This window comes from Delphinus delphis, chromosome 13 (genome assembly GCF_949987515.2).
Source record: "Delphinus delphis chromosome 13, mDelDel1.2, whole genome shotgun sequence".
Classification (NCBI taxonomy): Eukaryota; Metazoa; Chordata; class Mammalia; order Artiodactyla; family Delphinidae; genus Delphinus; species Delphinus delphis.
Genome location: NC_082695.1, coordinates 29,083,419 through 29,098,780, shown reverse-complemented (window position 1 = coordinate 29,098,780; position 15,362 = coordinate 29,083,419). Strand labels below are relative to the sequence as shown.

Genomic DNA, 15,362 nt, shown 5'->3' with positions numbered 1-15,362 from the left:
GTCACTGGTTGGTGAGTTTCAGGGCTGGAACTTGCCCCCAAACCTTTCCCCAGACCCCACTGGACTATTTCCCCAAATCCCACACTCTTCCCATCGGACTAAGTGAGAAATCACTGTGACCCGAGGGGAGGATGGAGGGGGCAGGAAACAATTAAAACCTTCTAATGTTCTTTTCTTAAATGATAGTCCCTGTAATTACACTTGGAATTCTCCAGGCATTTCCTTCCCACGGGCTCAGAGTCCGTGTCTGCACGTAACAGGGTCATTACCACCGCAAAAGCTGGGGAGGCAGGAAGGGGGCCTGGGGGGCAGCGGCTTTCTTCCCAGTGTCGCCCACCATCAGACCGGCTTTTCTGGCTTCCTTTCTAGAACAGCAACTCTCCAGTTGCAGGGCTTGTCCAACTTTTGTTTGGTGGTTTATTTGTTTTTAGAGCATCTGTTTTCTTCTCAGTCCTTGGAGCGCGCTCATGCCTGGTGAGGGTCCTGCTGGTACTGCCCCCGCTGGACCACTCGGTTGTCTTCTTTCTGTCTGTTACCGCGAGCTTGTGTCGTGAAAGTTGCCTTTATGATGACTGTGGGGCGTCTGCCAGGAGGCCGAGCGGGCAGGGAGGCTTCCTCTGGATGCGCATCTCAGGGACATCCCCTCCCCGTGCCGAGGGGACGCTGGGCTCCGCGCAGACCCCGGCCAGGTCCGCTGTGCTGTGCCCTGCGCGTTCTAGAGGCGCCAGGTGAGGCGGGGCTGCGAGGGAGAGGGCGGCCCTCCTGCCCCGGGGACCCCAGGCGTCCTCGCAGGGAGGGGGCGGGCAGTGGGCTCTGCCTGCTTCACAGCCAATGCAGAGGCACCAAGATGGGACTCTGCCTAGGGACCGCCAGGGCGAGGGCCCGGCTTCTGGGAAACGGAGGAACCGTCGAGGGACCTTTGCAGGTGGCCGCCTTATCCAGACGCTGCAGCTTAACGACGCTTCTCTGCAAACCCCTGGTGTCAGGTGGCAGCGGGAACGGAATTTTCAGACGTGCATCTGGCTTTCTATGAGCACAGTCGAGCCAACATTCACATTATCTCCGGGAGTAAGGGTGTCGTGAGTGAAAACGGTCTGCAGCTCATCCAGAAACCCCATGGGAGCCAGAGCCCTGACCCAGCCTGGCCTGAGCCTGTGGGAGGATCCTCCCAGGAGCAGAGCCTTCATCCCTGCTCACCATCCAGCGAGGATGCTGGTGAGTAGGGTGGCCAGGGCCCAGGAAGGAGAGAGGAGGCTGGATGGAGGCCCCCTGCCCAGAGGAAGCAGCAGACAGCCTGGACCGACTGGCTACCACTCTGAACCTGACCTTGGGCTGTTGGTGCACGTTGTCGGGTCCAGACTCCGTTTCCTCACCTGCGGATGCCCACGTGGGCTCTTTGATCTCTTGAGCTCTCCTTAGGCCTGGAAAAGAAAGGAGTACCCACAACCACCTTTCTTGTCTTACCTCCATCTCTGCCACTCCTCTCACTCCCATTTTCTCTTCCCTCCTCTGCAGGGGCAGTTGTGGGACCGTCTCCCCAGATTCTTAAGAAGTAAACTCTTTAAACCCTAGGCCACAATCCCTCATTCAAGAAATATTAAGGGTGGAAAGAACCTTGGATCTTGGAGATTATCCAGGACACACTGTTAAGCTTTTTTGTTTTAAAGGAAGGTACAGAATAGCATGAACAGTGTGGTGCCATGTGTAAAGCTAGTAATAGAAGAAGAAGGTAAGCTGAACCGGGAGCCAGTGTTTCTGCAGTGGAACAGCGATGGCCTCAGAGGAGGGGGACAGTGTGGCCGGGGGAAAGATACTTGTCACCGTGAACGTTTCTGTCCCTGCTGTGACTTGTGCTGTGATCTTATACCACCCAAACTCCATCACCACGCTCAAAACAGATTCCAAAAAGGCAGGATTCTGAGGCTCGGAGGAACGCTGTGGCCACAGAGGAAGCCGATGAAGAGGCTGGGCGGACGCAGGCCGGCGTCCAGGACCTGGCCTGTGCTCTCCCCCGAAACTGGCCCAGGTCCGCGTGGCTCTGGGAGCTGAAAGGACCCGTTCTTCTCCTGTTGTCCCTGGCGTGTGCATCCTGGCCTGCAGTGAGCAAGCAGTCAGGAAGTTTTGAGATCCCTCCGCAGGCCGGCTAGGAGAAGGGAACAGTGGACTTGGCCGCTGGTGCCTTTCCAAAGCCCCAGGTGCTGCCTGCCCGCTGGGCTCCTGCAGACCACCCGCCCCCCGGGAAGGAGGAGGGCTGGGGGTGCATCCGGACAGACCACAGGCCTCGCCAACCCCTCTGAACCCTTCACCTTCCCTAATCGCCGGTCCATAGAGACCTGGCTGAAAATTAGTTTAAATGCTAAATTGAGTTTAAAACGACTAGTCTCAGCCCCTCTGGAAACGGGACACCATGTAAAAATAGAGATTTTAAATCAACTTGATTTTCTAGGCTTTATACAGCTTTGCTGTGAGGTTCAGAGCCCTTCGGCAAAAAAAAATGATGTTTGAAGAGAATCAGGTGAGCTGGGAGGATTCTTTCAGGATGAAGTTGGCTACTCTTCATTAAAAAAAACAGGACCCCCTAAAATAACCCTGAAAGAAGATGCTTTGCTCGAATCGAGTTTAGCATCAGGGCAGCCCTTACCCTCTGCCTGGATTCCTGTGCGGTGGAGGGTTAGCCAGGTGCCCTCTTTCCTTGGCAGAATCAAAAGTAATTAAGAGCAAATGATTGCTGGGGTCATTGGAAACGCCAGGGCCTCAGGATCATACTTGCAAGCAAGCAGAATTGGTCTTTTTCCAAAACCCTGCACTGATGAGGCCACAGGGCCGTAAATCAAAGGGCTTGCCTGCAAACCAGACCGCTCTCCCCAAGCCACGTTTCTGAGAGAGCCTGCCTGGAACGCTGATAGTGGGTGGGGCTGCCCGTCGGAGGCGGAAACACAGCAGAGTGTTTTGGGGTGCCGGACCGCTGGGAGGAAGCAGGGGTACTCGTGTGCTTTCTCTCCTAAGTTCCCTGCAGGCCTCTGGACTGTGAACAGTCATTTGTTTTTGAGGGAGCTTGTCTTTCCTAGCCTCCTCAGAGCATGTGAGAAATACAGATTTATGGGGACATCTGTGACATCTGAGGGACTTTGGACCACGTGGCTGTGGACATCGGAGTTTCCGCCCAGCTCCAGGAGGCAGCTCTGCAGCAGGAAGGGGTCTCTCCTTAGGCATGTGGCTGGTGTGGCTCCCGGCGGGGTGGGTAAGTGGGTGTCACAGGTGCACGAGTAGAAGGATCCAGAAGCTCACAGAGGAATCCCTGTCCCTGCTCTTTCTGTCAGCGCAGGGCAAAGAGAAGAGGGTTTTGCGGAGGTGACGGTAGTCAGAAGAGGTGGTAGAGGACCAGGGCCTTCAAGGAGTCATGACCGAGACAGTGTCAGAAGCCCACCTTATGTTCAATCAGTATGCCCCTTACAGAAAACCGTGACCCTGCCCCCAGCCCGGGCGTTCACTGCCAGGCCGCACGTGCTGCCCACAGGATGAAAAAAGAGCCGGCGATGGGGGTCGGGTGATGGGTTCTGGCCTCCGAAAGGCTTGCTCACGTGGACATTTTATTTGGGTTGAGATATGAAGAGTCACACGATTGCCACACTGCACAGCTACTGGCCTCTGCTGTGAGCGCAGAAACAGTTCATTATTTTTCTGGATTCCTGAGTGCAAGATTTTTATTTAAGGAGTCAGCAGACCAGGAAGTCGTTGTCAGGGACAATGCAAGTGGTAAACATTTCATCCCTTAAAAGTCCAGAAGCTGAGAGGACAGTGTGAACACCTGGGCGGCAGGAAGTCGACCATTGGAGAGTCTGGGTCAAGTCCTGTGTGCGGGGCATTGGCCACTGTGGGCAGAGGGCAGGGGAGAAGGGGGCCAAACGTGGGGTCTGCTGCCTTTACAGCCAGTGTGATTATGAAGATGAGTCTCCTTCAACTCTTTAAATACGTTTAAATTAATAGGAGGGGAAGAAACAATCAAACAAGTAAAACTTAATCAGCATTTTCTTCTGAAACCATTCTTATAGTCATTTGTATTGAAGAACCACCTTCTTATGGTCCTTTTATCGAGCTCTGGGCTCTGTGCAAAGTGTGTATGTACAGGCAAGGTGGAGATGAAATTATCTTTTATGTGATTTACCGGAAAGGCCTTTGGGAGCTCACATCTCAGAGTCTAAACTTCACGGAAATCCCATTTCTAGAAAATGCAGTGCTGCTTCCGGGCACCCACCGATGCTCCTTTTTCCCTCCAGGAAGCGGTGTTCTGTCGGTTCCGCTCGCAGAAGACCTGGCAGCCAAACGCAGGCCCCGAGGAACTGGCCGTGCCTCTCTTACCCTTTTCCATCGTCCTTCCAGCCCGGGCCCCTCTGTGGTGGTTGCATCACAGCTACAGGGTTGCCGTGCAGAGTCCTTGTGAGGCTAAGTCCTTCTGTCCTCAACGCCTGCCACCTGCTCCTGGCAGGCGGTGGCCAGGCTGAGGGGGTCCGAGCGCTGCCGTGTGCATGTGGCATTGGCTGCGCCGGCCTGGCCAGACACACTGCCAGCCTCCGGGTGTGGCCCCAAGGCTGCAGTTACAGAGACCCAACCTGTGTGGCCACGGCCATTTCCCCTACTTTCTTCTGAAAGGGGAATCATCACGGCTCCTTTGGGAGGTCAGAATGAGCCCGAGTCCACAACATCCCAGGATCCCAGCTCTGAAAGGCACCCCAAGAGGCCCCTCCCACAAGACGGGCAGCGCTCACGGTTGTGATGAATGCTGGCTGCTCTGTTCATCTTGTTGCATATCCGAGGACAACTTTCTAACCATCCATCAGCCCGTGAGCCATGAACCTGTATCACACCCGCTGTATTCTCCTAGGTGTCGTGGGACGTAGGAAAACGGGAGGGCGCTGGTCTTGGCCTCAAATACCTACCATGTCACGGAGAGGAGCCGGGAAGGATGTCTGTGTAGAAAGACCTACCGTAGGGCGTCTGCAGTTCAGTCACACACGTGGTGAACGGCACTCGGGAAGACCGCTTTCAGCATCATCCTTGGCCATCCGTAGAGGTTCCTTCCTGAGAAACGTGACCTGGGGGAGCAGAACTCTAGGAAGGGGCATTTCATCATCTATCCCCGTTTCTCCTCCTCAAACAAAACATTTAGCCCAAGAAATGTCTTATGCAGGCTGCTTCTCTAGTTGACTTATTCACGACAAGATCACGTCAAGTAACTTTTTCCATTCTGGGAAGATGCTGGGAAACAAGTGGATCTGTCAGCAAATGCTGACGAACCAGCTCTCCAGAAATAAATGTTGGCGGGGAACAGGGCAAAGCCTAGAGAATCGTGTCAGTCATCGGCCAGAGAGGACCTTTTCAAGGGACCAGAACCCTTGGTAGGGAGACGTGTGTTCCTTGCAGACCCCAGCCTAAGGGGCAGCCTGGGGCCGGAAGGGAGCACTCTGCAAGCCCCACAGCCGAGTTCTGTCCCAGATCCCTCCGAGCCATGTCATTCTCTCTGTGCTTCGGTGGCCTCATCTGTGACGTGTACTGTGGTCTCTTTGGGAGACTGAGAAGCGTAAGAGATGATGTACTTGAACTTCCCCAGCATCAAACGCCCTGTACAGGCAAACTGTGTTATTTAACTGTTCCCAGGGCCGGGCCAGGATCAGGAAGCACAGTGGGAAAAACCCCCTCTGCCTAGGACATTGCTCACTGATAAAATGTGATGTTTTAGAATAAGCTTGATTTCTTTCTTAAGAGATTAATAATGGTATAGGGATTCCCCACCCCCACCCAGGAATGAAAGCTTTTTATAGTTGGTGTAAAGAAGAGCAGCAAGGAACACGTTCTGGTCCCTCGGCTCTAGCCCTCAGCCTCTTGTGCACAGGAACCCTGACGTTAAAATAGCCTATCTGAGATGCAAGGGAGGGAGCGATGTGAAGCCTAACGGGAGAGCCTGGGAAAGACGGCTTCTCAGATGAGACCCATGGATCAGAGCATGGACCCAACAGGGGAACTTCATGAAGCAAATGAGATTTCATGGTACAAATCACTCTTCGTGTTGAAAAACTCTTCCCCTTTCGTCATTGTGAATGGCCGCTGTTTGAGAAAAGCATCTTGGAAAAGAGAAACTTTAGAGCCAGTGTGATATCTAGGCCTTAATTTCTGCTTCTCCATGGTTGTTCCTGTAGGTCTTTGGGGTTTTATTCACGCCAAAGAGAGTGGTAATTAAGAGCACAAATCAGATTTTTAAAAAATCTGTCCACAAAACAGAAAGGTGTTCCCTTTATCCGACCTTGGCTGAAACTGTCCCCTTGTTGACAGCATCCACAGAGAGGCCAAACCTCCCACACTGATGTATGACATCTTTGGTTCCTTAATGCCAGCCAAAGAGTTGGTTAAAACGGTAACTAGTCAACTCAACAACAGCAAAAAGCAACCCGATTAAAAGATGGACAAAGGACTTGAATAGACATTTCTCCAAAGCAGATGTACAAATAGGCCATAAGCACATGAAAAGATGCTCAGCATTTCTAATCATGAGGGAAATGCAAGTCAAAACTTCAGTGAGGTAGCACATCACACTTATTAGGTTGGCTGTTATCAAAAAAAATAATAATAACAACTGCTGGTGAGGGTGTAGAGAAATTGGAACCGTCGTGCTTTGCTGGTGAGAATGTACAATGGTGCAGCTGCTGTGGAAAACAATATGGCAGGTTCTCAAAAAATATTGAACATAGAATCACCATATAATCTAGCAATTCCACTTCTAGGTATATACCCAAAAGAATTGAAAGCATGTTCTCAAATCGATTGGACACCCATGTTCACGGCAGCATTATTCACAATAGCCAAAAAGTGAAAGCAACCCAGGTGTCCATTGACAGATGAATGCATAAACGAAATGTGGTCCATCCATACAGTGGAAAACTATTCAGCCTTAAAAAGGAGGGAAATTCTGACACATGCTGCAACATGGATGAACCTTGAAGACATTATGTTAAGAGAAATAAGCCAGTTACAAGAAGGACAAATACTATGTGATCCCACTTATATGTGGGCCCTCTAGTAGTCAGATCCATAGACACAGAAAGTAGGATGGTGGTTGTCAAGGGCTACGATGGGGGTGGGATGGAGAGTTGTATTCAATGGGGATCGAGTTGCAGTTGGGGAAGATGAAAAAGTTCTGGAGATGATGGTGGGGGTGGTTGCACGACAGTGTGAATTACTTAGATGGGAAGTTTCATGTTATGTACGTCTGACCACAATGAAGTAAAGTAGCTAGTTCAGGAATTTGGTGAGACCAATACCCAAGGGGCAGCTTCCTCCCACTCCTTCCCTACCGATGGGTGACAAGCTTCCCTGAAACTACCCGGCCTGCCTTTCTCTGCTGCCGACCAGAAACCCTTCAGCCGGGACCATCTCTCGCCTGAAGGACCACATCCCAGCCAGATCCTCATCTCGGAGCTCAGGACCCGTGCCCTGTCATTCTTAAAGAAAAACACCAAACTCCAGCGTGTCGGGCATGGAACAGCCTGGGCCCCACGTTGGTGCCCCCTCCCCTCCGAGCTGGTTCCTTTTCTGAAGAGCAGTTGATCCCTGGTCGTCCGAGCAGTGGCTCTTGCAAGAACTAAGACCCCTTGTTCCTGCCCCGCCTGCTCAATCTAAGAAGCTTTCTGGGCACTTCCTGAATGATATTGGTATTTGAGAAAACAAATCTTTTCAGGGACTGAGGCTCGTGTCTTCCTGGAATGGTCAGAAATGAAGTGGTCACAACTGATGTTTCTAAATTCCCAAATCACAGATAGCGAACCGAGTGGTGGGGAACAGAAAGAAGGGAATGGAGGCTGGGTCGGCGTGTAGGGACCTGCAGTGCAGGTGGGCTGCATAGGATCTGCTCAGTGAGCGAGTGTTGGGCGGGGGGGCAATCAGCAAGCTTCCAGCTGGCGAGCTCCCAGTGGAGTAGCTGAGCCATCACTCCTCGTGGGTGTTTTGGAAGCTGCCTGGCGTATGTTCTCAGAGGTTCCTCTCTCTTTCCAGGGCCGTCTCCTGCACCACTCAGTGTGCTGGCTAACAGGTACCGGCACCAGATTTCCCCCTCCCCCGTCCTGTCTGTGAAATCTCAGAGACTTGAGTCTGAGTACAGGGCTGGTTTCACACAGACCATGTGCGGCTGGGGCACGGGAGCAGGGGCAGCAGGTACAGTTTGATCAAGGTGCTGATCATGATAACGCTTGTTAGCCATTAAGGAAGGGGCTACTTCCTGGGTGTGGGAGTTAATATGATGTCACAGAAATCATATTAACTTTCCATCCCAGACTTTCAGTAAAAACCCCCTTTTGGGGTAAAAAATTGGAACCTTCACTTCCTAGTAGTTTACAAGAAAATACATAGTGGCAAAATTACTGAATTCAGTGATGCTTTTTTTTAACTAAATTTGTGTCTTTTTCACCCTGTTATGCGTTTGAAAGATAGTGGCACACATAGCAGGAGCCGTGCCATTTGTTTGGTCTTCCCACTGAGTGCCACGCGCGCGTGCAACCCCATGCCGAGAAACTTCTCCTCATGGTGGTTCTGGGAGCCCGAGTGGGACCCACCTTAGTCTAATCCTCATTTCTTATGGTATTTAGGCCCAGGGTCCCCAGCTGCGGTCGCTGGCCCGTGGATCTCCTGCCAAGGCCGGAACCATCTCTTTCTGTGCAGTTAAGTGCAGGCCTCGTGGGCTGTGTACACGTGTCCTTCCTGTCTGTTTCCTTGCTGTAGCTTGCAGACGGCTCACTGCTGACCACAGACTGCAGGGCGCTTTCTCCCGTGTGTCCCAGAGGCCTTGGTAGGAAACTGTAGGTCCACAGACGCATGGGCCCCGGGACAGCGAGGCTTCTGCGCTGCCTGTTTGATCTCATTGTCCGCAGGCCCCGAACAGACCTCCTCTCCCGTAAATAACAACTCCAGGCTCAGCTGATGAGCACAGGGACTGTCAGCGGGCGCTGAGCTGTCCTGGGAGGAGAGTGTGGAAGGGGCGGCTGGGGAACCCTGGCCCCCTGCAATTCTCACCTACTCTCCCAGGCAACCCAGCCTTCAACCAAAGAACCGCTGTAGCCCCGCATGCAGTCAGTGCCGGCGAAAGAAAGGCCTGGAGGTTTGGATTTCTGCCCAGAAAACAAGTGCCTGCCTGCCCGAGTGGCCACCTGTCAGTCCCTGTCTACAGGCCAGGAGCTGCTGGACCAGGAGCTGCTGCACGGTGGGCCCCGGGCAGGGGCAGGGCCAGTGCCGCCCTCCTGCCACAGCGCCGGGCACATTCATGTGGGCCTCTAGTGTGGCTGGTGTCTGGCAGCCCAGGAGGCTTTACAGACCTGCGTGGGAGGGGGAGTAGTGGAGATGCCCACTAGTGGAGATGCCCCATCTGCGGAGGCAGCCCTGGCGCGTGGGCCTCCGGTGACTTGGGTCCAACAGCGGATGGCAGTCTGGGCAAGGAGCTAGCTCCTGTGTCTCCAGACCTGGCTTTTTGTGTGAGCCCCGAGCCCTCCAGGCAAACAGCATCTACGTGGCTGACAGTCTCGGGCCCCCCTACTCTACTCGGAGGAGGTTTTCTAAGTGGCAACCCTAGACAGCCCTTGTGCCAGGTCCATGTTGGTGCTATAAGCAGGCCCGGCCAGAGAGGCGCTCCCGAAAGACGGGGCGGCCACTCTCTTGCACTGATTAGATGGTGTGAAGCTGTAAAGCAGGAAGCATTCAGAGCCCATAAACCATCCAGGCCTCAGGCCAGCAGACGCAGGTAGGGACAGGAGTGCCCACGGCCTCTCCGGGCCTCTGCTCTTGCCTCCTTTGGGGCTGTGTCCTTCATGCCTCCTTCATGGGGACCTCTGCCCTCACTACACAGTGCCCTGTGTCACCCACGGCAACTGGAGTACTGTCCTTTTTTTTCTTTTGTGTCTCATACTTATTTTTAATGGAAGAATCTAGTTGTAAAATACGCGTCACATAAAATTTACCATCTTAGCCATGTTTAGGCGTCAGTTCAGTGACGTCAAGGACATTCACATTGTCATACGATCTTCATCTCCATCTGGCCACGAACTCCCCACCCCAGCCCCTGGTAACTCTATTCTGCTTTCTGTCTCCATGGATTTGATGACTTGAGGTCCCTCCTATAAGTGGGATCGCACAGAATTTGTCCTTCTGTGACTGGCTTATTTCACTCAGAATGATGCCCTCACGGTTCATCCTTGTAACAACATGTGTGTCAGGATTCCCGTCCTTTTGTGAGGCTGAACCATAGTCCAGTGTGTGTCTAGACCACGTTTTGATGATCCATTCAGCCATCGATGTACATTGTGTTGTTTCCGTTTTTAGGTTATTGCAAATCGTGCTGCTGTGAACGTGGGTGAACAAATACCTCTTTGAGACCCTGATTTCAGTGCTTTGGGGTATAAACCAGAAGTGGGGTTGCTGGGTCCTAAGGTGATCCTTTTCCACAGCAGCTGCACCCCTTTACGTTCCTACCAGCAGTGCACGAGAGTTCCAGTTTCTCCACGGCCCCGCCAATGCTGCCATTTTTTGCTCGTTCTGATAGTAGCCATCCTAATTGGGGTGAGGTGATGCCAGCCTTTCTTTTTGAAATCAAGTGTCCGGGACAAATGGTCTGAAAATGTAACAGGATTCTAAAGGGGGTCCAGATCACAGCTGAAATATTTAGGCAAGGCTCTACTGTTAGCCAAACACACTATGTACTTGTGAGCACACGCAGGCACACACACCCGGTCTGTGGCTCCAGTTGCCCCTGGGGTTCCCAGGTTACTGGTGGCGGTGCCTCAGGGGCTGCCGGCGCCTCTGCCGTGAGCCCCGTCGAACGCAGCGCATGCGCACTGCTCTCATGGAGACGTTTTTTTTCCCCCCGTGTTTGTGTTTTGGCTCCAGAACCACGACCACGCCTGCATTGCCTGCCGCATCATCCACCGGTCGGACGAGCACCGGCCACCCCTGCTGCCCCCCAAGGCGGACCTGACGGTGGGCCTGCACGGCGAGTGGGTGAGCCAGCGCTGCGAGGTGCGGCCCGAGGTCCTCTTCCTCACGCGCCACTTCATCTTCCACGACAACAACCACACCTGGGAGGGGCACTACTACCACTACTCCGACCCCGTGTGCAAGCATCCCACCTTCACCATCTACGCCAAGGGTCGCTACAGCCGCGGCGTGCACTCCGCCAGGGTCATGGGCGGCACGGAGTTTGTGTTCAAAGGTAGGGCTCCTGCCCCACACCCCATACCCCGAGGTCACGGCAGCAGTTTGGGGACGTGTTTGTGGAGGCGGAGCCAGGGGCAAAGGGCATCTTCTCTGCTAGGGATGTTGGGGAGTGGACTGCCTGCCCGCATCGTTCTCTGCAGCCTCGGAGCTGGCGTTAGTGACGCCCAGGTGCGCAGAGTGTGCCCGTCGTGCCCTTGAGAAGATGCCACGTGCTTGCAGGCGGGCGGGCGGTATGCCTGGTGATCACCTAAGTAAGGCAGGTAAAGGGTGACATTCTCCAGGCTACAAGGCTGTGAGCAAGGGGTGGTGGGGGCCTTGTGATCGCTATTTCTAGACTTTTTTTTAAGCTTGTGCATCTTTTTAGGAAGGTGTCAACCCTGTCATGGACAAATAAGAGGGTTGGCCTAGATACCCCTCCCAGGATAGCATCCTGTGATTCAGTCCATTTAATATGAAGTATTTCTGCCAACCCAGATAAGCCCTGGGGCATTTTACTGCCCCCCCCCCCCACCTTAGGGAGGAAGATTGGCTCTAGGGACAAAGGGCCTTTGGTAGCTGTCGCCCAGAGAACAGCTGTCTGGGTCTCAGTCCCCTCCAAAGCTCTCACGTGTACGCAGGATATGGGCCCCTGGGAGAGCCTCAGAAGCATCCTCTACAAGGGCTGGGATTTCCTTTGAGCAGATTGGAGCAGATTTTTTTTGCTTGCAGCCTAATTTATTTTAGTTGCCTGATGTACGGGCCAGTATAGACTGCTCACTAATATAGGTGTCTGACACCAAAACTATTTAAAAACCTCAAAACCTATTCGTAAAAACAAATGCCAGTTTTCGTTGAATACTGTGTCCATCCCAAAGAGCAGGGTCTTCACGGGAACGGGCTTGGTCAGCTGTAGTCTGGGCTCAGCCTTTACTGCCAGATGGGCTGGACTTTTCCTGGTGGCGCCTTCAGGGTGCTTGGTGTGGCCACCGGTCACATCCAGACATGGAACCTTTTCCATCTGAGGGTCTTTTCTGTGGGCTCCGGTCTGGTGGGTTGGTCTGCAGGGTGGGTTTGAGAGCAGAAGCCTGTGAGGCTTGGTGCCTCCGGCATCCTTGAATCACGGAGCTGTCCTGTGTCCTTGGCAGTGAACCACATGAAGGTCACCCCCATGGACGCAGCCACTGCCTCGCTCCTCAATGTCTTCAACGGGAACGAGTGCGGGGCCGAGGGCTCCTGGCAGGTGGGTGTCCAGCAGGACGTGACCCATACCAATGGCTGTGTGGCACTGGGCATCAAACTACCTCACACGGAATACGAGATCTTCAAGATGGAGCAGGATGCCCGCGGCCGCTACCTGCTCTTCAACGGCCAGAGGCCCAGCGACGGCTCCAGCCCGGACAGACCCGAGAAGAGAGCCACATCCTACCAGATGCCCTTGGTCCAGTGTGCCTCCTCGGCGCCCAGGGCTGAAGACTTCTCTGAGGACTCCGGGCAGCATCAGCACCGGAGCCGGGCACCCGGGAGCGGCCCGTGTCCCCTGCTGCTGGCTGGGCTCGCTGGCCTTTGGACCCTGCAGCCCTGGCACAGCCTTGGATAGAAGCGCTTACAGAGTTTGATTTTTCCAAACCAGGATGCCTTACAATTTACAGATTTTCTTTACAGAAAGAAAAGACACTTCTTCCTCGGATGCACTTGAGCGGCTGAGAACAGTCCTCCTCCCCCGCCTGGCCCCCGCCCGCCTGGCCTGAGTCATGAGCTGTTTGAAGTTTTGGCTTTGAACTGCATCCAGTCGGATCCCAGGCCTGGGCGTCCTCACCATATAATTGCACTTTAAGACCACAGAGAGGTTCAGGCGAGCGTGTTGGCAGCGGGAGCAGGGTAAGCGCTCCATCTTCTTTTCTTCCTCTTCATGATTATTGCATTTCGGGGGGGAACTGAGGAGAAACAAATAGCAGCTTCAGCTTTTCCTGCTGCTTCACTGCGGTTGCTTTCTGCTCCTTTGAGCCTGTTTCACTCTCCGAGTTTTCCAACCTGGAATGCAGTGCAGAGTTGGTTTGGGACTGCGATCCAGACACCTTTGATGAAATAAAGAAGAGCTAGGGGTGCAGGAAAAGACACTGGTGTAACGGAACCACCTTGACAGCTTCATGCAAAAAGAGAGCAAATCCACACTTTCAAATGTTGAAAAGTATCTGTAATTAAAGTTTCAGAGTCATTTAAACGTTGGTTGTTTTAACTTGTTGGGAGATGTTGATGCTGGTCTCTGGGTGGCTGCAGGATGCATGCTGCTCTTACCTGCCCGGGGGACAGGGTGGTGGAGTATGTGTCACATGGAGGCTGTCCCGCTACAGACGGACAGGAGCAGCAGTGCAGGGAGGGTGACGGTGCGTGATGGTGACCCGAGTGACGCAGTGCCCATTCGGTCTGGCCTCATCTCCGTGGGACCCCATCCCGGCTCACGTCGTGTCTGGAGCTTCACTCTGTCATCTCTGTCACTTCAAAGACCAAGACTCAGAGGCCACGCGTGGGCGCCACGGGCCTGGCTGTGCAGAGAAGGCGGTGGGGGGATCCTAGCCGGCTGCCCCACGAGACCATCCACCCTCCTCACGGGACGGGCCGGCCCGACCCGGCTGTGTCACTGCAGAGGGTCTCAGGGCACCTTCTACAGAGTCTGTGAGGGTGCATGAGTGACATCTGCATGTCACTTTGGATTATTACGAATGGTGCGCTCAGGACGCCAAAGGTGGTTGCCAGGGGAGACCGATGGAGGGAAATGGTGAGTAAACGACAGAAAGCCTGGACATAACTAAAGACCAGTGTGGAAACCACGGTCAAGGTCTAGAGTCACACCTATATTTAAGAGTTACCCTTACGAGATGCTGTGATGTTAAGTTATAAGTGGGGCATGGAGGACCACAGTGCTTTACCTCTAGATGGTATTTGACGTTGTGGTTGAGGGGGTTTATTCAAATGAAAGTACTAACTTAATGTCTGCCAAGTTTATAAACAGAGATGTCAAAGATACTCCCACAATACACATTTTACCTGTGGGTCTATTTAATTAATACCAATGCTATCTTTAAAGAATATAATAAAATTATGTAAAAAGCGATGATCACTGCTAGAGAATACTTCAGTGATTTACCATAAAAATGATAGGTTTATAGCCACATGATTCACAGCCACTCACCTGGACTTAGCTATTCACACTGTTTAAACGTACACTGCACCTACGTATACACACACATAGGTACATATACCCAAATATATAGGCATCAACGTGTATACAGTGTGTGACTATATGTATATGTGTCTTAGGGATGACATGAAATTCACTTTCTGATCCACTACAGAGAATGACCAGTATAGTTTATTCACAGATTATTGTCAGTTGGATTCATGGCTGTTACTTACCGTCTCACCACATACATCACGTCCTAAAACTAAACCGCCTGTGCAGCCTATGAAGATCGTCATTTTAAGTGGTTTCCCGTCACCTTGAAGAAACATAATGACCAATCTTTAAGGTTTGAGAGCTGGAAATTTTAACTCAAGACCAAGATGCTATCTCTGAGGAAGGAATGGCTGACTCTAGAATATTCCATGACAAGCAGAAAATACTCCATGACAGGCACTCGGGCCCTGGCAAGTCTACCCCTAAGTTAGAAGTGGGTGGTTCCTGTAACTCCGAGATTTGGGGGAGGTAGGGAGTGAATATAGGACAACTCTCCTAGGTGTCGTTGGCCTCTGGGGACTAGACTTCTCGTCCCCAGAAGCAGGCCGGTCAGGCACAGGGTCAGAAAGTTGAATCTTGGGCAACAATGCAATTTGGTTGTGATCTAGGCTTCAGACTCTATAAAATCCAGTTGACCCTGGACTCAGGAAGGAGTTTCCTAGGGTCCCAGTGTCTCCTGTACAGAACGAAGGGAGTTTGTTCAGACAGGACAAGCCCAGCCGTCTGTCCTAGAGGAACATCGCCCATCATGTCCAGCATCTGGAACTGCCGGGCACCGTCCATCCTAAGTAGTCCGTCTCTGGGTTCCCGTGCTGTGCAGCCCACCAGGGTGACTCTCTGTGCTGCTCAACACGAAGGATCCCTGTTAGAGGAGCTGGCAGCCCAGGGCATCCTTGGTGGG

At 52.9% G+C, this 15,362-nt stretch overlaps 1 protein-coding gene across 2 annotated transcripts in view; it reads left to right on the top strand.

The window, feature by feature from the left end:
- The window catches only part of APCDD1 (APC down-regulated 1), a 31,421-nt gene extending 16,859 nt beyond the window's left edge, over nt 1-14,562 (top strand). Inside the window, exons 4-6 of one of the 2 annotated variants that reach the window (XM_060028661.1) lie at nt 8,634-8,705; nt 10,921-11,242; nt 12,372-14,562. In XM_060028661.1, coding sequence (XP_059884644.1) covers nt 8,634-8,705; nt 10,921-11,242; nt 12,372-12,823 — 846 coding nt within the window. In that variant the 3' untranslated portion in view covers nt 12,824-14,562. The remainder of the gene's footprint in view (nt 1-8,633; nt 8,706-10,920; nt 11,243-12,371) is intronic. The other variant, XM_060028662.1, reaches the window with a different exon arrangement.
- Nucleotides 14,563-15,362: the final 800 nt, after the last annotated feature.